Source organism: Meriones unguiculatus, chromosome 6 (genome assembly GCF_030254825.1).
Source record: "Meriones unguiculatus strain TT.TT164.6M chromosome 6, Bangor_MerUng_6.1, whole genome shotgun sequence".
Classification (NCBI taxonomy): Eukaryota; Metazoa; Chordata; class Mammalia; order Rodentia; family Muridae; genus Meriones; species Meriones unguiculatus.
In genome coordinates, this window is record NC_083354.1 from 71,757,354 (window position 1) to 71,781,994 (window position 24,641).

The 24,641-nt window shown below is 42.5% G+C and overlaps 1 protein-coding gene across 3 annotated transcripts in view; it reads right to left on the reverse strand.

The window, feature by feature from the left end:
* Tnpo1 (transportin 1) overlaps window positions 1-24,345 on the reverse strand; it is an 85,631-nt gene extending 61,286 nt beyond the window's left edge. For 2 of the 3 annotated variants that reach the window (XR_009592398.1, XM_021653129.2), the window contains exon 1: window positions 24,200-24,345. Coding sequence is in view for 1 of the 3 variants with exons in the window: in XM_021653129.2 (XP_021508804.1) it covers window positions 24,200-24,214 (15 nt within the window). In the remaining 2 variants the exon portion in view is untranslated. Of the gene's footprint in view, window positions 1-18,648; window positions 19,336-24,199 lie in introns of those variants that run through there. The other variant, XM_060385618.1, reaches the window with a different exon arrangement.
* Window positions 24,346-24,641: the final 296 nt, after the last annotated feature.

Sequence of the window (24,641 nt, forward strand, 5' to 3'; positions counted from 1 at the left end):
AACCAAGGAGCCGGGCATGGTGGAACATTCCTTTAGTCCCAGCACTCAGGCGGCAGAGGCAAGCAGATCTCAGTGAGTTTGAGGCCAGCCTGGTCTACAGATTGAGTTCCAGGACAGCCAAGGCTACACACAGAGACTCTTGTGTCTGTATCGAAGTATCACCTGCCAATAAAAAAGCAGAAAGTAGGAGTGCTGGAGTGGGGGTGGGGGATAGAGGCTGGAGATTTGCTGGGGGATTCTGAAGATGAAGGTATGAAACAGCAGAGGTAACCAGCCACGTGGCAGAACTAAGAATAGAATAAATGGGATATTAGTTATAAGCGAGTCAGGAACATGCCTAGCTATACTGGCTTAGGCTTTTGTAAATATTAAATATATTAATATTTAATAATATTAAATAGCCTCAGAAGCATTATTTTGGGAGCTGGGTGCAGGAGGAAAACATGCATTTACAAGCTCTTCTTCGAAGAATCCAGGTTCCATTCCCAGCACCCACAGCTCACGGCAATCTGCTGCATAGTGAGTTTTAGGACAGCTGGAGCTACACAGGGAAACTTGTCACCAAAAAAAAAAAAAGTTAACAAATAATGCTGGAGAGATGGCTTTATGAGCACCAGCTGCTCTTCTAGAGGACCTAGACTGGAATCCATGGCAGTTCACAATTATCTGTAAATCCAGTGCCATGGGATCCAATGCCCTCTTCTGGCTTCTGCAGACACCAAACACACATGTGGGACATGGTGTCTGATTTAACAAACAGTTCTTAAATACTATTGTTTTGATGTCAATTTGATAGAATAAATATGAAGTTGAGCAATTATCACGTGAGGGTAAGCACTGGAAATTCAAAGGTAAATAAAATACAGCCCTCACTTGGTGGAAGGGATGATGCCCTGTCAACCAAGGAGTGATAGGAAAGGGCAAACATTCTGCTAGGAAAGAGAGAAAAACTCCCCTCATCTACTTCCCAGCTCTCCCCCTAGTCACTTACACGCAATAACTATTAGCCAAAAGACTTCCCACTAACATGTTGTATCAACGTGAAGTGACTGATGTTGCCATCAGGGACAGGACTGCCCCAAAGGTCAGTAAGGCGTGGTAGAGTGCCAAAGGAAACAAAACACCATCATCCTTTAGTAACACTGCAGTTTTACTCTAGCAGAGTGTGTGAGTGAGCTTGTGTGTGTACACACAAACACATACCACATATAACTTAAACTGAGGACCTCTCAATCATCAATTCGTTCCTAGTTGGCAGCATTGCCTCAGTGCAGGAAGGCTACATACAGCAAGGTAAGACTAAAAGACAAGACAACAGAACAGTATTCCAATTAGGAAGTCTAGAGGGAACCTCCTTGAAGAACTGACTTTCACCTGAGATCAAACAGATCAAAAGCAAATGTGAGGAAGGTGGAGACTTGGGCCAGGGGTGCCTCTAAGACACAGTAGCTAGTGGACACGTTGTGAAGGGGAATGAAAGGCATCATCACTCAAAACTGAAAGGCAAACCCTCCCTACCAAGGAGAACTGAGTACAGGCTGTGTCCCTCCTCTGCTCTAGACCTCAGTGCTGTTAGGCTAATTTTTACAGTGATTTTGAAAACCCCTCAGGCCACAATGACAGCAGGAGGAGCCACAGGAAACATAACTGTCAAATGTCACCTAAAGTAGAGTTCCAGTGTCAAGAGAAGAGTAGTCATGCTTCCCAGAAGGCAAAGATCCTACTACAAGTGTTGGTCCTTACATTTTAAAAGACTTAAACACTACTCCATATGCTGGGCATGGTGGCGCTTGTCCTTATTCCCAACACTAAGGAGGCAGAGAGGCAGAGCCTGGTCTACGTAGTGAATTCAAAGCCAGCCAAGGCTGCATAGTAAGACTATCTAAAACAATAAAACAAAACAAAACAAAAAACAATGTACTATTATATCAACAATCATGGCCACTAATATTGTTTCAGAGCCAAGCAGTGTTCTAGAGCACTTACACATGATAACTAATTTAATTTCTCAAGTTTGTGACATGGTATTGACAGTGACCACATGCAATGGGCAAGAACACTGAGTCATAGGGAAGTTACTTGCTCATGGTTACTCAGTAAGTCTATGACACGACTATGACTCACCAAACTAACCTGGCTCTGGAGTACACTCTTGCCAGATGAGTGTGAGGGAGATCAAGTTCAAGATCTGTCTCAAACCACCAAAACTACAACAAACCAAAGACCACCCACCAGACTTGCTCTGGTATCAAATCAGGGTCCAAGCCCCTGGATATGTTGCCTTTCCAAAAGAAATATCAATCTGTAGCCTGGGAAACTAATTGTAAGACACACATACAAGAAAGAAAATCAGTATACAGCCTGAAAATATGAATGCTACTCTGACAACACTGAGCTAAAAACCTTCTAAATTGTCACTAAGCCGCCCTGTCGGACACACGCACCATGTATTTCTTTCCTCTAACAAGCAGAGCTTGAAAATTGTGCTGAATCATTTAGAAATTGGAGACACAGACTTTCACAGTAAACGTCTTTTTAGTTTTTCACTGGAAAAAAAAATTATCTACAATGAGCAAAGAAGAGAGAAAAACAGATATCCATGGGTTAAGAAAAGAACCACCATTGGGTGAAGGGAGGTGCTCTATGAAGGAAAACTAACACTTGAACCTAACCTAGTTCAGGAACCAAGCTCAATTAGACTGGAAGGCAACAAAGACAGCAGTACTGGGAGGGGGAAGGCTGAACCTAGGGCTGCATACATCTTAGCAAGTACTGTACCGCTGGGCTAGAGACACGTGAGTTTTAAAACACTCTTGACTGGTTGACTGCTTAGGGTAAACCAGTTCAATTACGTATTTGGAAAATATGTTCATTTCCTAGCATTATAAACTTATTGCTGCTAAAGGCCTGGAAGATAGACAGAACAGAAAGAAAACCAAGGGAATTTTAAATACATGCAATTCTCAGCATGCAGGAAGACTTTTGGCAAATATGCTACTGAAATGCAAAAGTTATATATATATTAAGAGGTATGGTATCTTCGTGACTGAATGATGAGGGAAAAAGGCTTGATCCCAAAATTCACCTCATCTATAATCAGGCACTTCTAAGACTTCGGTTTATTCAACATTCACAACAGTGCGATAAGATAGATATTAATCCACTACAAATTGCAGAAGTTGGGAGAAGTTATGCAGTTTATGGGTTCAGCTTACAAGTGGCAGAGGGACCATTAAACACCAACGTATGATCCCCAAATCTGTACAGAGCTGAATAATAACAGGTTTTATGTTGCTGTTTACATGCACATCCTCATTTAATTCTATACATATATACTATTATCTCTACTTTCCAAGGAGGAGTGGGCCTAAGAGAATGAAAGCAATGTGTTCATAGTCTTAGACAGTATAAACAAAAAGCCAGGATTCCAACCCAGATTTGCCTGACTAGGGCCAACACCCTATCACCCTACCCTAATCCCTGTCACTCCACACATGTGACTAGCTATTCACAGAACTTAGCAGTGGGTAAACAAGGAATACTCTTGGGTACACTTCTTTTTCCCTATAATATGTATCACCAAGAACTTGGCAGCTCTCTTGTTCCTTGGGGAACTTGTGTGTGTAAAGGACAGAGGCCAAACTCAGGTGTCATTCCTCAGGTATCGTCCAGTTTATGAGGCAGGGTGTCTCACTGGCCTAGAACTCACTATTAGATTGGGCTGGCTGGACTCCCTCGGCCTCCCCGGTACTGGGATTGTAGGCATGGACCATCATGCTTGGCTTTTTGTTTTTTTAATGTAGGCTTTTGTTTTTTAATGTAGGTGCTGGAGATCTAACATGTCTTTATGCTGACAGAGCAAACTCTCCTAGGGCTATCTCAATGGCCCCATTTTTTAGTTTAACCTTTTCACCTTTAATCAGAACGTAAGGCTGACAGGATTGATATCTCTTTAGGTTTAACTTTTGGTAATACTTGTCACTTGAAAAACAGCAACTCCCTGTTGAGTTCTGTAACAAGTTAATCATCACAGTGGGTCTCCGTCTCCACGTATCTTTAAGCAGCTTAAGCCAGCGATTTCTAAACTGCAACCACATATTGTAATCACTAGAGCCTGACAACTCGGAGGAGAAGCAGCCTACCAACTCACCATGCCTGCTCCTGGAAATGTTCACTGCACCTCACTCTAGGCAGCAACTTCTGAAATAAAAAAGGACAAACACAAAAACAAAAAACAGAAGAAAGGAACAGAATGCAGACTTAAGGTTAGCTGACAGAAGTCTGATGAAAACCAAAACCTAAGAACATACAGTTCAAAGTTACTTAATCATCTGTCCAGAGCTGGAAAGCGGGCACTGCTTAACAGCAGACACTGCTCCTGCGGCCACGGGCGGCTCAGGACCACCTGTAACTCCAGCTTCTGGGGGATCCTATGCCTCTGGCCTCCCAGGCACCCATACATGTACACACAGATACACAGAGAGAGCAAGAAAGAGAGAATAAATGTCAAGGAATAATTTGTATTTCACAGCAAGGACATGCCAGGCCTTGCCACTTAACAGCGGCAGAGATTTGCACTGAAGCCTAAAAGCAGGAAAGAAAACCTAGACAAGTTCAATCTGGGTGGAAGAACAAAAGTACTTATCTCCAATAAATTTTAAGTAGAACGAACAAAAGTAAAATTATGGCCCTTGGTTGACAATTGACCCTGTGAATGACAGAGATCTTTAGGCCATCCGTAACACCAGCAGTAAAGCAGTGAGTTCCTGGACTCAGCACAGCACACCCACAACTGCGCCACGGGGCTACTTGTCTAAACCGAGTTAGTGTCAGTCCTTACTGCAGGCTTTTTGTTTCTGGACATGGACTTAAGGGAAAAGCCCGTTTAAAGTCTCCTCCACTACAACATAATTATACATTTTTATTTCAGCACATTTGTGATTATTGCCAAGAGGCTTTAACATAGTACTTAACAATTTAAAAATACTTTTTGTATTTTATTTTTCAAAATTCCCACTTGAATGAAAGAACTGGCTTTAGTGATGTTAACTAACTCACTAAAAGTCACTTAGCTACTCAGGGTTAAGTGAGCTAGGAGACTAGAGAGATTCAGCAGTTAAAGAGTACTTGCTGCTCTTGCAGAAGATCAGGGTTTGGTGGCCAGAAGCCACCTAGAAACTCACAACTGTTACCTCCAGGGCCTCCAGCACCCTCTTCTGGGCTTTAAGAGTACTAGGCACACATAATGCGCATGCACACATACATAAGTATATGCAGTCAAAACACTCATGCACGTAAGTAAAAATAAACATTAACAAAGAATTGAGCCAGAATGTCTTCCTATTTTGGGTTCAATGTTTTACAACTCTAAACTGCTTTGGCTTACTGCTTAATTATGTAATCACAATCAATAAGAACTGTTGTTTGATTTTGAACCCACTGGTTCAAATGTTGGCATGCAGGACTGATGGGGACGGATCTATACTCATTGCACAAGACTCACTGCTATCGCCTACCTAGAAACATGCCAGCACCAGGCAAGCTGCTGCTCTCACGGAATGTGAGGAACTGGGAAAACAGGAGGAGGATGAAAACAGCCAAATATTCTTCCTGCAAAACAGCTGAAATTGCTACCTCAGTAAAAGGAATGGTCCAGCACTTCAGGCTCTACATATTTATAAAGTGAGCCATGCTATTGCAGGCAATAGGAAACCAAGCTGATTTCTAAGAAAACACAAGAGGATAAGGACTACATACCATTTTGTTACAAGCATGCTGTTCCACTGTCAGATTGTTCTAAGTTCTAACTGAAACAGCCCTGTTATTTCTCACTTAGATCCCAAACTATCCTCAAGTTCAATGTATTGATTTGATATCTTAATGTTTCAAGAAAAGGAGCACAGTGCATTCATTCTCAAAAAACTAAATTAGAAAATGGCCAGAGCAGTTTCTAGAGTAAAGTAAAATGGTTTTAAAGAACAGTAAGCAGCTAGAAATGCAATTTGCAGTGGTGGTTGCCTAGCCTGCCACTTGCTCGCTGAAAGCCTACTCACACCTTAATGGGGCATCTCAATAACCGTTCAGTGTCTGCAGGGCGGACACCACAGAAAAACACAGCAAAGGAAGTTATCTCAAAAAGGTTTCTTATACTTCTTAATTGTTTGTGTATAGTGTTTTTATCTGCATGTGTGTGCATATACCACATGAGTGCCTGGTGCCCAGGGAGATGAGAAGAGGGTATCAAATGCCCTGAAACTGGAGATAGAGTCCTGAGGCCCATGTGGGTCTGGGAACTGAACCCAGGTCCTCCGTAAGAACAGCAAGTGCTGATAAACTGCTGAGCCATCTCCTGGGCCAGGAAATCAACTTTTACAGTTTTAGGTTGCAGGCTGAACACTATGCTGTATCCCGTACTGCTGTCAAGTATAATCCCAGTTATCTGAAAAAAGATTTCACTTTTTCAGTAAACTTTCTGAGCAACAGTTCAGTTATCTGTAAAATGAAGCCAATGAAAAGATGAGACGAGGACACAGAATGCGACAATAGTGTTCATTCCCTCATAAACTCGTCATTAAATTGTCACTAAAACCTAAGATTTACTTATGGCAACCTCACCAGCAGACTACAGGAAAATAAAGAATATATACATTAGTCATGTGTTATCAAAGTATATTTACAAAAATGGGCTGTCATTAAATGGGGGATGTTGCTGGGGTTTGAATGTCACACGGAAACATACTTTCCAGGACAGTAAGTGGGGTCTCTGCAGGGTGAAAACATGTCCCTAGGAAAGGGGTGAGGTAGAAGGTTGCCCTTCCTTCCATCCTTTTGTTAGACAGGGTTTCTCTGCATAGCCTGCCTCTGCCTTCCTTCCACTCTTACTTGGCCACATGCTATACCCACATGAAGAGACAGCAAAAGGGCACCATGTACAGACCGGGAAGTACTCCACCCAGTCTCATGTATTTTATTACAGTGGCATGAACAGACTCAGGACCAGAAAACCTGAAAAAAAAATCAGAGGAATATGAGATACACACAGAAGATAGGAAAATCAAGTGGTGAGTATTAAATCAGATATGAATTTAATAAGCCTGCAAAAATTATGTTGGAAAAAAGTTATTTGGCTGATTGCAATCTTCATAGTCCTCAGGGACAGATAAAATATCACAAGAAAATTTTCCCAACAGTCAAACTGACAAAATGTGCAGAAAATGTCAAATGAAAGATGCTACCACATAACTATAAGTTTTAATACAAAAAGCAATACTACATAGTATTATATAATATAAATTATATCTATATAAAAAGCAATACTATATAGTCTATGAATGTTCGGGTGGTTTTAAAAAAATATTTTATATTCAACACCCTAACATTATTAGTTTGACAGAGTAAAATGTACATGCTTCCTTCACTATAATACAGTGGTCCACATACCCCCTTCTTACGATGTGCCAACACTTTGCATCTATATATAAATATATGCTTTGAAAACAAAAATACAAGGTCTTGGTTTTCTTTCTCATTTCCTCTCTTGTCTTCCATTCTCTGAAGACATTTTCTCCTAACTGTTGTCAGACTAACTTGCAGCATACCCGAATAGTGTGGAGGACAGCAGAAAATCAAACAAGATTTACCGTAGCTAAGGAATGACTACGAAGTCCAACTTTGGCTAATGTCATTGAGAACAACTTGGAACCGTGAGCAGAGATACTCTGCTTTCCTTTTAATGTAATAATAATGAAGCTTAGTGAAAAATATAAAATTAATAAACCTACTGAAGTTTCTTTCCCAAGCTGCGAGGTTGTTTTTAACAACCAGGGACCCTCTCACGCCCACCCCTCATCCCGTAACACTGGAACTCCTCAATCAAAATTTAACTGAAGGTAGAGAATGACAACAGCATTTAACCTAGAGACTATAAAAAGTACTAGACAGCAGTTAGCCAGCTTTTTTATTTGAAAATAAGACTCAGAAATCAGAATTACAAAAAGAGAAAGAATTTTATTTCTGATTTTAAAAACAGCATCCAGTTTAGTAAGCCCTTCCTACCTCCATGTTTGCATGGTACACTGACATCTGATAAAACATCTCAGGAGAACCACCCACCCTTCCCTAAGTAATGAGTAGCTCACAGGATGAAAGTTCACAAACACAAAGGATGAAAGTTCACTGTGGTAAGTCCTAGCATGAAAAGATGAGCTCAATCTATTGAATTTCCTGTCCTGGGAAGACAAGCAGAAGTGCTGAGAGTTACCATTTGCCAGTTCTAAAAGCTCAAGCTAAAAGGTCACCACTGGTAAGCAGGTAGCCACACCCACAACATTACATAGATCAGAAATTCTAAGCAGAGGATTGTGAAGTACTGAGCAAAATCACGTGGACTGCCCGCTTCCTGACTGTTTCATAATTCTAATCCAGGAATGATTTAAATGGACCTCACCCTTTTCTTTGAGAAAACTTTAGCTAGAGCTGGGCCTGGTGGCACACGTCTTTAATCCCGGCACAATGAAGGCAGAGGCGGGTGGATCTCTGTGAGTTTGAAGACAGCCTGATCTATATAGCAAGCTGCAGGACAGATAGGACTACATAGGGACCCTGTCTCAAAAACAATAAAAAATAAAAAAAAGGAGCTTAGCTAGAAAGAAATATCAAACAAATATTTAAACATCTACCACATAATTATATATATATTATGACTATATAACATTATGAGCAAAAAACTTGGCCAAATATTCCTGCTTCCCATGAATACGTAGTTTTCTGGGAAGCACTGAATTGGTACAATGGCGGATCATGACGACCTTGGGAATGCAGCTCCTTAGCTTGCACACCAGCTTGAGTCTGCAAGCGAACATCAAAGTCTCTGAGAGATATTGGGTATAGTGAATAAATCTGGAGGACAGAAAGGAAACTGAGGGTAGAATAATGTGAGTAACCAATAACAGACACTTTCCTCAATTAATTCTTGTTTTCCACCTCCCTTCCTTCCTTTCTTTTGTGCGTGTGTGAGTGGGTGTGGATATGTGGGCATGCGTGTCTGTGCAATGCGTGTCCGTGTAATGCATGTCTGTGTAATGCATGTCTGCAGGCATATACGAAGGCCAAGGACAATGAACATTCCTCATGAACCATTCACCTTTATTGTGTATTTTTAAAAAACAGACTCTCAGTGACCTAGAGCTTGAACTCAGATAGGGATCCTCCTGTCCTTGCCTCCACAGGGCTGGCACAATGCATGCCATCACGCCTAAGGTTATCTCCTCAGTTCCCATCTTCTATTTCCATTTTGAGGAAAGGCAACAGCCTCATCACCACGCTCACTTTCTAACACTTTAGTCATGTGGGACAGTGGTACTTCTCCCCACATGATGCCAGTTTTAGGGCACGACTTGTTTGCCAAGATCCTTCATGTCTTCTGAATTTCCTGGGCTAGCATTTTGTGTAAGTTGGTACACAGACACATACTTTATTTGGATAATTGAGAAAGGGACACATAAATAACTATTTTTATGCAGCAATGAATTAACTTTTTAGTATAGTTTGGCAGTAATGTCCTATGGAGCCAAGGGTGTGATAAATCTATGTTAACCATGGTAGAATAAACTAACACAATCTGCCAGAAGTAAATTCAATGTGTATGAGCCTTAGACATTCTTACACTCTCTCCCCTCGTGGTTACCATTCTGAGCTTGTATTCTGGGAGCATTAAATACAGAAAAGGGTTAGCAGGTTCATTTCATTCCAGGATTGTTTCTGATCTCTGTTTATCTATGGGGAAGTAGCATAACGTTTAACTGATGAGCTACAACACACCCATCAAAAAGTGGTAGTTTCTGTGATGACATGAAAAGTGTTTGTGCCTAAGTAAAAAGAAAACAGAAGTTGCATCCAGAGTCTAATCACAAATATACATTAAAATAATTATATGAACTGAGATGTTCTCATAACAGTAATACATTAAAAACTTTATCTGGAAAACTAATTTAGAACCAAAGAAAATACATAAAAAAAAAGTCACAAGAAAAACTTGAGCATCACACACACACACACACACACACACACACACACACACACACATGCGCGCGCGCGCACACACACACAAAGGGGTCTGGGGTATTATTAAATGATAAAGGCTGGATAGGAATGAGAAAAAGTTACATTATCAAAGTGTTGGTGTCATAAGCTATTTCTCCTTTAAAAGTTTTCATACTGTAGATCTGCAATGCTTGTAATGAAAAAAAAAAAAAAGAAATCAATCTTTCCCCAGTGTAGTTGTTGGAAGTCATATACAGCAAGGACACAGAGACCATCCCCCCCACCCCCATCTCCACCCTGAGAAAGTTGTAGGGCATGATACAGTATTGCCATTCAAAGCCATGACTTCCATCTCAGAGCTTAAGTTACATTCTGAAAACATTTAAGCAGGGCTGGGTGCCTAGCAGTTGAACAATGGCTGCTCTCAGAAGACCCAGGTGCAATTCCCAGCACCACATGGTAGCTCACAACTGCCTAGAACTCTAGCTCCAAGAGATTCAACTCCCTCACACAGAAAGACATACATGCAAGGAAACACCACTTTAAAGAAATCTTTTAGAAAATGAAGTGGAGCCACTGACAACAAGGACAAGCGTTTGACTTCTAGCACTCACACAGGCCTGTGTGTGTAACTCCAGCTCCAGAAATCCAACACCCTCTTCTGGCCTCCACCCTCACCAGGCACACACATGGTACACAGGCAGAACACTCAGACACAGAAAAATATAAAAATAGAATGAAATTTTAAAGTGATTTTTAAAAAGACAACATAAAACTTTCTTAAAGGCACAAAAACATGAAATGTAGTCTAAGTACAGGAAAAACGTTGAAGGTTACACTTGGCAAGTTTTGGGGACTAGTGAGATGGCTCCTCTGCTGGAGTATCATTGCCCTTGCAGAGGACCAGGGTTAGATACCTAGCACCCACACAGAGCTTCAAGCATCCTAACTGCTGTTCTAGGGAATCTGGTGCCTTCTACTGACATCAATAGACATCACACACACATGCATGCAAAACATTCATACACATAAAATAGGAATGAATAAACAAAAAACAAAACAAGCCACTGATTCAGCTTTTGCAAACCGCTAGTATCATATCAGAAAAGTTGTTTATAGTTCCAGAGTCCTGGCCAGATAGGGGCTGACCTGAATATCAGAGGACAGAAATTTTATTTTTCCTTAGAGAACAAAATAAATCAGAAGCTCACTGTGATAAGCATTCCAACTCTGAATGGAGGCCATTTTAACAGTAATCCCAGGAAGAGATTACTGTTCAGACTGACTTAACACAAAACACAAAGTGAAGTCACAGAGAAGAGTATCACTGATTAAAATTTAACACAAGAACCAATGCCACCATCTTACTGAATTTCAAAAGAAATAACATGGTACACATCTTTCAGTTAGTTCCCTACGTTTTCAAGACACTGCTGCATAACTGTGAAAATGCCACACAGAAAAAACACCAACAAATAACTCAAACAACATGGACCAGAACTATGACAAATCCCCTAAAATGTGAAAGCCAAAAACAAAACAAACAAAAACTACCCCAAAAGAAAGTCTGCAATTTTGTTTTTGAGGCTGTAATAGTAAATACAACAGATTTTCAAAAAATCACAAGTCCAGATAGCCGAAGACAGCTTACAAGAAACTAAATGGGCACATCTTCAAATAACAAATTGTCAGTGTATGCTACACTGAGAGGGCTAATGTCGGACTTGCTAAGAACAAAGTTCACAGAAAATTGAAAGAACTTTTTTAAAACTTTAGAAAATAGCAAATGAAGTTGTTTACAATTTATTTAGAAAGTGGCACTGAGGATTCTGCTCAAGGAAGCCAGTTGGGTAAGAGGGGATGGAGGGAAATGCATGCTTATCCCAGTTTAGAATTCAAGGCATAGTTCTGGTGTCTATGAGACTATATACACTTAACAAGCCACAAAAGAAGCAACACTGTAAGTATCTTCCAATAATTTCCATAAGTTTTCAAGACACTGATGCCTAATTGTAAAAATGCCATGCAGGAATACACCAACAGACAGACACACAGAGTCTGTTGAGATGACTCGAAATCACACCAAACTGATTGTTAAAGTCCGGACTGAACTTCTTACAAATTAAATTCCTAAACCTTTCCTTAGAGAAGGGTAGAGGCATGAACAATGAGTATCTATTTAAATCATTGTGAAGTGATCCTTCAGTTTAAAAAGTAAGTGCAGGCAGTGACCAATCCATATAACTTACAGGTAACAAAATGCATAAATCTATCTTTTTAACCTCTGTTGTTTGAGTTATTTGTTGAGTTATACTGTTTGTTTTGTTGTTGTTGTTGTTGTTTTTGTTTTTTTTTAGATATGGTCTTGCTATCTCACCATGTTGCCTAGGCTGGCCTTGAACTCAAAGGCTCATTATCTTCTTGTGTAACTTCCTGGAGCAGCTGGCACAAGCAGCAAACTGTATTTGCCTTGGCTTACACACGTTTCTGAGAACCCTATTAAGTAAGTTAGAATTCTCTTGAGCACTCTCCCTTTTATGCTTCCTCCTTTTATCCCCTTCTGTTAAACTCTGACATGGAAGTACTATGTCCCTTGATGCTGTCCTGTCTAGGATAAAACAAGATTCCAGAACAATTTGCTATCTTTACGGGAACTGCACTATTTCATATCCTTTATTTATTTGAGCAAAGGATTTGGGCCAAAGGAATGGTATTTGGCACAGTGATCCAAACTCTGAGCTACAGCCTGCCTGGAGTTTTAACACAAACTGCCTCCCTCCAATAGTCTATAAGTCTTTTGTGCCATGAAGAGCTTAAAAAAATAAATGAAAAAAGGAACAGGCATTAGGAGTTTCAGGCTCCACTCTCAATTCTCTGCTGGGCAATGCTACACAAGTTATTTAACTGCTTTGGCTTATTTCTTCACCTAAGAAGAAAGTAAAGACCATATTCCTTTCAGCTTCTAGAAGTGAAACATTCTGCTGACTTTAATAATGAACATGGTTATAATATTCTCCATTTCTCCAAGTCCCTCCTCGTTCTACCCAATCGAGCAAGCAATGCTCCGGAAGACTGAGCTACTCAGAGCTACCCGTCACTTGGTTCCACTTAAAACTGTGTGGGCTCCTGTGGAAGGCACAGGGCTGTGCTTGCCTTGGGTCATTTCTTAAGACAACTCTCATTCAGCAGAAAGAATAATGCTGAGCTCGGCATGCTGGCTCGTGGTTTTAATCCCAAACTCAGGAAGCAGAAGAAGGAAGACCTCTGTGAGTTCCAGGCCACAGTAGTGTCTACACAGTGAATGTTTACAGGACAACCAGGACTACACAATGAGACCCTGTCTCAAAGACAAAAAGGAAAAAGTACTTTTTGAGCTGAAACAAACTGCAAGGGATCAAGCAGCTTTTCTTTATTGGTTTGGTTTTTGTTTGTCTGTTTTCTTCTGAAGACAGGTTCTCTCTCTGTAGCCCTGGCTGGCTGGAACATACAAAGATCTCCCTGTCTCTGGCTCCTGAGTGCTGGGATTAAAGGCCCACACTAGTAGGCCTGTTTCAAATCCAGTTTTAGTTTTGTTCAGATACTACCAACTGACCTTAGCACAAGAGGATTAATCTAAGTTCTTTACTTACAAAATTTTCTAAACAATTGGTATCAACAACTGGAAAGTATTATGCTAGAGTCTGGCATTTTGGCATATGAATTTTAAATACCTTCACTTTCCTTGCTCTTGTGTCCCAACACTAATCAGCAACACCTATCAGTCTTCCGTTGGAAGCGCTATAGTGGAGCAACGGATCAGGGGTTAAGAGTACCTGTTGCTCTTGCAGAGGACCCCTCCATAACCCCTCCAGATCAGACAGCCTCTTCTGACCTCTGGCACCAGACACATACCGTGTACATACATACATGCATGCAGGCAAAACACTCAGACACTTAAAGAAAATAGTAAATCTAAAAATTGGTTAGATTGTCCCCTTAGTTGTGGCACCACATCTCCACGGTTTCTTCCTTTTCCCTTTCTGGCTGCTCTGTTAGTCTCCTCTGGTGCCTCATCACCCCTAAACATTTTAGGGGCTCTTCTTTTTCCATATCCATAATTTCTAAAGAGCAACCTGAATTCTAGACTCAAATATCCAATGTAAGACATATCCATTTGTCGGCTAGACAGCCATCTCATGCTCAGCTGGGTGAAATAGGGGTCTCTTATCTGCCTTTGGACAGTCCTGTAGCTCCGATGGCTTAGAACTTGCAATTTGCTTACAAGACCCAAACTAGCACTGAAAAAGAACTCGATTCCCCTCCCTCTCCAAGCCACTCAAATCCATTCCCGTCCACTGCCTGTTATCACTTAATGCCACTAGTTTTTAACCAGTTGTTCAGATCAAAATCTTAAAAGGTCCTCCTTGGTTTTCTGTTTGTGTCCACATCTAAAATACCCACAGTGCTTGCTGTCCAAATATGCCTTCAAATGTGCTCTGCATCAGACCCGAATTCAGGAAAACACAGACACCATGCTTTCTAAGAACATGACCTGCTACAATTTCCAGGCCTCTCATTTGTTCCCTTATAAGCTGCTTGAGATAAAGAAGCAAAGACAACCTGGTGAAGCCTGTAATTAACCACAGACAGAGCTCACGGTCCTATCACAGCCTTCAAAGTGTTACCTAATCTGGGCCTGTACTTCTCCAAGTGTTTTATTGCCTACCTTGTTCACCGTGTTTCAGTCACATCTGTTTTCTTGTGGTCCCTTGCTATGCTCAACTCGTTTCCATGCACTGGCCTTTACTTTTGCAATCGCTCTTCCCAAATTTTCACATGGCTCCTCCTTTCCTTGATTTCTGACCACTCTGACATTTTAAAAAGGAAAGGTCCAATGTCCTTCTCTCTCCATCTGCACCCTATTGATCTATTCTTTCCCACTATTTCATTTTTTTAAAGTTTCTATTTCATTATTCCTTTTACTTCATTAAGGAATCCTTGAATGAAAAATTAATGACTCTTTTCATTGTAAGAAAGAAAACAAACAGTATGAATTTCAAGCTCCCTGAAACCATCTCTCATAATTCTGGTTCCCTTCCCAGAAGTGCTCTGGGATGTACTTCTGTTATTATCTGTGTAGAGTTCTTTTCTGTGCATCTAAATATATAGAAACAATAAAACATTTCATTTCTGCTCTCTAACAAACCATTCAAAATGTGCCTTTGCTTCCCTAGTCATTGTATATAGAGTGACAGTATAGGTCATTGGCTGAATGACCTACAGTACAGTTCATAGATGAACACTTAACCTATTAAGAGTTTTGAACTATTGCAAACTGTTTACTTAGCTATTTTACTGGTTTCCCACACATTTTAGGGATCCTAGAGTTATGGACTGAAAAGGGACAGAGCAATTAGAAGGCCTGGGACTATGCCATGGAGCTTACCAACCCAGTGTAAGACCTTGGGTTCATTCTCCAACACACTAAAAGAAAACAAAATTTAACACTACTGGAGGTGGAGAAATGGCTCAATGGATAAGAATACTGTCTGCCCTTCCAGAGGTCCTCAGTTCAATTCCCAGCACCAACATGGTAGCTCATGTCATCTGTACTGGAATCTGATACCCTCTTCTGACAAGCAGGTATACATACAGACAGAGCATTCATATCCATGAAATAAATATATGAAAAACAAAACAAAAAACTTAACCTACCACCAATACCAAAGACAAAGAAACTTTAGGCTGCACAGTCCACAGCTGCCTTGTATGCTCTTTGTTTTTCAACCCTTTAGAAAGTAAGATCTGAACAGACTTGGAGGAGAAGTCACGGAGCCAAGCAGCTATTTGAGAAGTTGCAGACACTGCAGATGGTGTAGACAGAGGAAGGTAAGAGGGGGGCAAAGTGGCTCTAAGAACTGAGGGCCAAAGGTCTAAGGAAATGGAAAAAGAACTGGCTGAACAGATCAGGCAGAATTTCCCAGGTCAGTGTAGGGCTGAGCTTTTCTCTGAGCATCAGCTAGGAATGTTTCAGTATGTACAAGATGCTATAACAAAATATCATGGATTAGCTAACTTAAAAACAGTAGCCGTCTCTCACCATCTGAGGGTTGGGAAGTCCTCAATCAAAGAATCGAAGTATCATTGGAATCTGGTCAGGACCTTCTTTCTGGTTCATAGACAGCTCCTTTCCGCTGTCAAAGGGAGAAGAGGCATCCCTTTGTCAGGTCTCTTTTATGAAGGGCACTACCCCTCTTCATGAAGACCTGACCAGCAGAGACTTGGGGGCCCTTCATGAGTTTTGGGGAGGATGTGTGTTTTGAGACCACAGCAGAACCTTCCATAGATGGAATAGAAAAGTAGTGGTCTTGCTTTGGCTAACAATCTGAAAAAAAACAGACGGAGAGGCCAGGTAGAATGGACAGAGCACACAGTATACTGCAGTAACAACAGCACTGGCCAGGACCACAGCGAAATGGTAGGAAGTGTGGATAGATCTCCAATGTATTCTGAAGATACAGACCTAACAGACTGGATTTGAAGAATAAAAGAAAAAAGTGAGGTCCAGAATAAGACCAAAATTTCAGAAGATGCATTTACTGTTCCTGAAAAAAGGATGTCTGTGGAGAGCACAAAATTTAGGAGTTGAGCTTAACAGCCATATTAGACATGATGAACAGGCAGCTATATAAATAAGACTGGACTAGAAAAGCTAAGATATATATTTGGGCATTGCTGATATTTAGAAGAAATTTCAAATCAAAGAATTTAAGCTGAGTGAACTCCATGTAAAACAGACTGAAAACAAGACAGCAAGAGGCAGGGAGACAGGCAGGTGCTGGATACTCCACTGGGGCCAGCAGCTGGCAGGGCAAGAGGGCGTGGGAGTAAGCTACAAAACCAGGTTAGAGCAACATGGAACATAACCACACAAGTGCAAATGATTGGTGGATTTTATGTAAAAAATTATTCTAGGAGAGATGTCAGGGTATTAAAACAAGCCATTACACGTTTGTTGACTTCAATATATAAAGAACAGGTGGTGCTAGAAACAAACAGGTATGTAGGCCTTTATGCTATAACCCAAGGCTGAGAACCTGGGGGAAGAATAGTCCAAACAAAGAAAGACTTCAAGATGCTGTCCCCACTTCTAGAAAATATTATGGAAAATTATGCAAAAAAAAAAAAAGCAACCACTAACTCAGACACAACTGTACAATAAAAAGGCAGGTTCCCAGTAAGACAAGAAAGGTAACCAGGCATGGTGGCACATGGAAGGCAGGACGTAGAATTTTGAGTTTGCGAGCAGCCTAAGGTACACAGGGAACCCCTAAACAATGAGGAGAAAGTAGATGGATGGTAGGAGGGGATGCCAGTGGGGAAAGAAAAGAAGGGAATGTTTATGAGTATCCTGAGGGGCTGAAGAATTCTCACAGCATTTAAGAGCATTGTTCTTGTAGAGGACTCAGGTTCAATTCCCAGCAGCCACACGGCACTTACAACCTTCTGTTATTCTAGTCCCAGAGGATCCAAAGCCCTTCCTGACCTTCCCTGTCACCAGGCATGCATGTGGTGCACATACATACACACAGGCAAAACACTCATATACATAAAATAAAATAAATAAACCTAAGAAAATATTTACAAACAGCATGCTGAAGGGGAGCTGGGGGATGGCTCAGGGGTTAAGAGCACTTGATGTTCTTGCTGAGGACGCAGTTTCAGCACCACATGGTCACTCGCAATGATTCCTAACTGCTGTTCCAGGGCTCTGATGTCCTCTTCTGACTTCCCCGGGGAACCAGCATGCAACAGTGCACATTCACACTTGCAAGCAAAACACTCAGACATATAAAGTAAAAACCCTTTAAAAAGTTAATTTTTTTTTTGGTAGATGGACAGTAAGTCTCAGAGGGCACAATACAAGGGTGAGAAGGGTTAAGATGGGGAGATGTGTGGGGAACGAGATTGTAAACATATGTTACAAATCTTATGAATGAAATGCAGGAGATAAAGGCTCCGCAGTTGGGGACAGGACATCCAACAGCTGATTTACCCATCCTGTTAAGAAATGGAAGCTACAATAGTCAAAATGACTCGACTTTAAAATACTGAGGTTGAGCTGGGCATGGTGGAGCACACCTTTAACCCCAGTGCTTGGGAGGCAGAGGCCAGAGGGTCTCTGTGCTTTCCAGGCCAGCCTGGTCTATGTATAGACCTAGGCCTGCTGAACTACACAGAGAACTCGTTACAAAAAAATAAAATAAAATAAAACAATAAAAAATAAAATAATTGAATTGAAAACCTTTTTAGCTATTTTATAATTTTAAAAAACCCATTCTGTTCATGATGATTTATGTAAGTAATGATCATTTTATTTCAAAATTTCAGTGGTTCATTCCAGTGCAATTCAAGACCCAGCAGTTGTTCAATTATAACACTTGAGGCAAATCTGGTCACACCAGTTAATATCCTCACTGTCTGAAACAGCTCTGCACGCCAACGGCAAGGCTGGGCCAGAGGAGAAAACACCTATAATCCACCAAGGATAGAAAAGGTTTGGATCTGACGCTATGCCACTGAGGTCCCTGACCTGGTCAGCGGTCCAGGAACATAGCAGGCACTCACCTCTTCATACTCAGTGAGACGGGCTCCCACTTCCCGAATGCTCCAGCCTTCTCCACTCTCTTCATGACTCAACTCCTAGTCCTCCCTGGAGTCAACAGGGGCTCACGTCATAAACCCTGTGCTTACAGCTCTCCACTGCGGATGCCGCTCTCTCCACGACGATGACAGCCAGTCTACGGAGCAGCGGCACACAGCCTTTTCCAGTTGAGGAAGCCTACTTCTAAGCGCTTGTTGTGCTAACTCACTGACTTCTCAAACTTGCTCTAGCCAACACAGCTTATTAAATATTTTTCCTTCTTTTTGAACATTGGGGTGACCCTTGTTTGCTGGCCCTCCCTCTGCCTTGTTCCTGCTCAGTACATTAGGCTAGCTAGCCTCCTGGCCCTGCCTTGCGTGTCTCTGTAGGTGATTACAGAGCTCCTTGTGTTCTGGGCTCAGGTTCTCACACTTTTGCGGCAGGCCCCTGACCCACACTGAACCTTGGCTCAGTTATTTTTCAAAAATGTTAACTCCTAATGAAAGCATAAGGATAGTGGCTCTGTAACCTTATGGTCAATTTTAAAGATTTGATTGGCACCATCTATTGCTAAGCATCTGTTTGCATAAACGCTACATAAATGTAGAGTACTCAATTATTTCTCTTTTACAATTTCTTTTTAGTAAAGACAATACAGATAGAAAGAACCTATGTTCTCTCTAGGGTAAGTACTTCCAGCGAGAGTGATTTGTGTACCTAGAATAAAGGGATGCAATGTCACTATCTTACTAATGTTTTAGTCAGCTGTAAAAATCCCACTCAACTGCCTGTGTGTGGGGGGTTTCTTTCCTTTCATTTTCAGCATAAAATCTTCTACTGTTTTTCTGTTAAACAGCTCTAGTCTTTTTGGCTTATTTTTCCATTAAGACTTTCATTTATTTCACCAGTAATGGGCTTCATCAAGTATATTTTTCAATTCAATTACTTAATGGGCCTTTAAACTTCTCTTAGTCACCAAATTTAATTGAATTTGTAATTTCTCCTTTCCCATTTGTTTGAGAACATTACTAAGAATGCTGAGCCCAAATGTTTGCCATCTTTATTTTAGAATCCATATATATATATATGTATGAAATATATGGAAATATATCCATAATGAAATATTATATGGTAAAATATAGCTCATACAGGTTAAAATATATAGATATTCCATCCAGGTAAAGATTTTTTTTTCCTAAAATGTGTAATGTTAAGCTCTGTTTAATTTAACTTTGTAACTTAAACCCATTTATTACTTCCAACTCAGCTAACTATTTTAACAGTACAGTCTATGGTCCCTAAGTAGTTACATACTAACATTTTGAAAATATGTATTACATAGAAATGTACAAGTAATATCATCTTTTATTTAGACAGACTTAAAATCAGAGTCAGTTTTGCATACCTTGCCCTCGTGCTAAATGCATACCCATCTTTTCCCAGCAATTAAAGGGAAAAAATTTCCATGGATAGCACAGGACTATGCTGATGAAAATTATATAAAATATACCAGACGTCTACATACTCCTGACATACTACAATGGAAAAAGTGTTTTCCCGCTAACTCACAGCGGTAACTGCATTAACCTCGTGTTGCTTCTACTTATTTCAGGAACATTACTCAACTCCCTCAAGCAAACCTAGCCTAGTAGTGAACATACATTGTCTCAGCACTGGGATGGTGGCGGCAGGACAGAATCTGAGGCTAGCCCTGAGCAAGGAGATGGTCCTAAAACAAATCAACAAGCCAGCAGGCCTAACAGTAGAGGCTTGTAAGCTTATGCTATGGGAAGTGGATTAAAGTTTGAGGGGTGCCTGGACTAGCGTTAGCTCAAGGCCAGCCTTCATAACTTGCTGAGTCTCTTCTCAACATGTAGCCTGCACGAGGTCATGAGTTTGATCTTCAGCACTACTCACAAAATTAGCAACAGCAATAACACCAAACACCACCCAAAGCAGGGAGGGCATAGTGGCCCCCACCATTAATCCCAGCACACAGAAGATAGAGGCAGGCCAGATCTCTGAGTTCGAAGCCAGCCTGATCTATATAGCATTCTGGTGTAGCCAGGGCTACATAGGGATCTTCTCTCAAAACACCGCCATGAGAAAAACTTGCCTTAAGCAATAGCAGCCTGGCAATATGAATCCAGAACCAGGAATGATAACCAGCACCATAATGAAACATCTAAAATGCAATTGTTCTATGCAAAGATGTTTGTTGCAGTGTTTCTTATATAACTACAAAAAGTTAAAAACTTTAATTAGGAGAAATTCACACAAACATTACAGTCATAAAAAGGCAGACAATATAACTAGGTAGCTTAAGAAAATGCTTATTTTAAATGCTTTTTTTAAAAAGCAGGAAATTACTTATGTAATAAAATCTGAACTGATGGATATGAATACATACAATAACACCAAAGGGCTTACAGAAATGACTACACAGTCCTGAAATTGGCGATTTTATTTCTTACACTGATGAGAACAGTGGCAATTTGTAGAGCACTCACTAGATGCCTGGTTCTGAGAGCTCATTGAGCCAACTCATTTAGTTCTCAGAATATAATCAGACAAAAATCTGATACACTGTAACTTGCTTCAAGTTACACTGGCAATTACAAATGGCCTGATTCAGATCATGCACCCCTAGCATGGCTCTACCTTGTGTTATAAAGGAAAGGAAGTCATTAGAATGGCACCTATGGGTGGCGCACCCCTCTAATCCCAGCACTCAGGGAGGCAGAGGCAGGTAGACCTCTGTGAGTTAGAGGCCAGCAAGGTCTACGAAGAAAGTTCAGGACAGCCATGGCTACACAGAGAAACCCTGTCTTGAAAAACAAAAACAAACAAAGAACTGGCATTTATGATTCAACTATACAGTCTTCACAGCAAGGGCAACCAGTGTGTTTCTGATCCTGATCTCACGGAGTTCCACCATCACTGCCTGCCTTTTGGAAATAAGGTGTGGTGGTGCATGCTTTTAATCCCAGCACAGGGTGGGGTGGGGGCAGGGAGCTGTGGATCTCTATGAGTCTGGGACTAGCCTGGTCCACAAAGTGAATTCCAGGCCAGCCAAGGCTACATACACAGTGGGCCCTTGTCTCAAAGAAAAAAAAAAATCAAAATTCCAGGACAAATCTTCCACCTCGGTTTTAGTATTTATTTCACCATGGAGATGCTTGAAACCTAATATTCTTACTTATTATGCCAACTGACAGTACTTCCAAAGGCTACCTAGTTCAGACGTCTCAAAACCACCCAAACTTTCTGAACCTTCTTAACCACAAACCACCCACGGTCACAAACATCTGTCCAACAGTGAATTCACTCTCTCTACCTGCTAGATCCTCACTAACACTAGCCAAGTAGGAACTTATCCTCTGACAAATTTCACTCCAACCCTTTCTTTTTTCAAGGGGCATTGTCCTCCACTCTAGTTCAGCTTTCTCAACCTTTGCAGCTAAGACAGTTTGGGAAGCTGGGGTGGCGGTGAGGTGGGGGAGGGGGTGTGCTCTCAGGAAAGGCAAGTCTTTCTGGCACCACATTTTTCTTTCTCTATTCTTTTTTTGTTTGTTTTTTGGAAATTGGGTTTCTCTATGTAGCCCTGGCTGCCCTGGAACCCCCTCTGTAGATCAGGCTGGCCTTGAACTCAGAGATCAGCCTGCCTCTGCCTACCAAGGCATTAAAGGTGTGTTCCATCACAGTCCAATTGTTACATTCTTTATACACTGCAAAGAAAAGCAATCCCCACACACTACTGCTTCATTCCTTTCTTCCATTTATACTGTTTTGTTGTTGCTGTTTTGGGTTTTGTTTTTTTTCGAGGCAGGGTTTCTCTGTATTGCCTTGGCTGTCCTGGGATTAAAGGCATGGTGCTATACTGGTTAAACCTGCTCCATGTGTAACTTGATTTGGCTTTATGATTTCTTTTCATAAAAACAAACAAACAAACAAACAAACAAAAAACCCTGCCAATATGGTTAACAAATATAAGAAATTTCTCTAAATATAGCATGCTCACATTTCAATGCAATTCATTCCATTTTTAACAAAACTGAATGCACACAATCACTTTAACATTATATAAGTAAGGAAAATCAGTCAAGAAAACAATGACTATAACAAATACTGATACTGGAAATAGTCACAGCTGGGATAATACAGTTTTCAGCCAAAAATCTATTGTTCATGTTTTATAATGACAAAAAGGCTTTCAGGAATGGAGGTAGAAGTACAAAAAAATATTTTTATAGGTCTTTCAGTGGGCGGAATTCAGTAATTCCTAACCAGAGTGACGATGGATGCACACAAGGAAGGCTAAGGATGGTGGAGGCCCCTTTTCAGAAAAGGAAAACAAAAAACACTCATACTTCAAGAGGCTTACACGGGCTTAAGCAAAATTGCCAAACCATTGTTCACCCACACACTGAAAGTGCTAGGGATCTTAAAGAAACCTGTCACCTCTAAACCAGTATTTTTCCTTTGCTGTTGCAAGTTTTCAGCTAGGACAGCCATTCCCTGGAACAACTGAGATGCAGGGTGAGGGGGCAGTAGAAACCATTACCTGTCCCAGAACACCAAACCCTGCACTACACTTCATTAAGGTCACTTTTTTTTTTTTTCCAAACCACTCTTAAGTGAACGTTTCTCAGCAGGTACTTTCGGTATCCTAGAGATGAACACATCTGAAGAGGCATACTGCAGACAAGTCAGTTTCAAATCCTGATTTCACTCGACAGCTTGCATTTAAGAAGCGTCTTTTCTTCAGGGGGAAAGGCCCTGCTTACGTACTCACTGAAGCCATCACTGTTTTAGAGCAGGGCACGCTAAGCTTCTTAGCACAATCTCCCCAATTAGCGGACAGCCTCCAACTACGTTTCTACAGTTACAGCAGCTCGTTTGCGACCGGCCTAACAAAGTGAAACTGTAAACAATCCCTGCAAACCCCACGTGATTTAAAAAAAAAAAAAATTAAAACACCGCGAGATCGTCTCAACGAGGAAGAAAGCCTCTCTAGGGCCGGTTTGATCGCGGCGGCGGGTCTGTTCCTGGGTAGCCGTTCTCCCGCGGCGGACGGCAGCACCCAGAGGCAGGACGCGCCAGACTTAAGCAAGACCCGAGGTGACGAGCAGTGAAAAGAGGTGGACGCGTCGCGAGGCCGGCGAGGCCCCCGGGGGAGCCGGACCGGCTCACACACCGAGCTGGGCGAGGCTCCCGGACAAAGACCGGCGACCGCGGGCCCTCGACCGTGCGGCCTGAGCGGCCCCGCACCGGCTCGCCCCGCCGCCTCCCTCCCGCGCCGGGCCCGGCCTCCCACCCCCGGGGCGCCGCCCACCCCTCGGCGGCTCCCGCAGGGCGCCCGGACGGCAGCTGTTGGCCTTAGAACCGCGCCGTCGCCGGCGGGCTCCAAACGGCCGGGGCCGGGGCCGGGAGGACGGGCAGCCGAGCGCGGCGGCCCCCGGCGCGGCGGCGGGTCGGGGCTCGCCCGGCCGCTTCCGCCCCTCCGCCCCGGCCACGCACCCTCACGCCACCTACCCGGTCCCACACCATCCCAGAGGCCTCCGGCGCTCGGGCCTCCTGCCTAAGCGGCGCTGCCTCCCGTCCGGGGCCTGAAATGGCTGCGGAACAAAGAGAATCTGGGCTCGGGCGAGCGCCGGTCCGATTGGCCGGGGGGCGGAGCCCGGCGCGGGAATCTTCGGCGGCGGTCGCCTAGGCAACGGCGGCGGGGCTGGGAGGCGGCGGCCCGCGGCCCGAGGGCCTGCGCGCGGCGGCGCGCGCCAGCGGTTTCCCCGAGCGCCGGTGGTCCCGCGGGCTCCCGGGCCCTCGGCCGCGGCCCTGCGCCAGCCTCGTACGCCCTGGCGCCCGCCCAGCTCTCCACCCAGCCCGGGGCTCGGCCGCTACCGTGGCCCGGGGCCGCCCGGGAGCGGGAATGGCTGGGCGCAGGCCCTTCCTGGAGGTGACGGGCCGCGGTGACCCC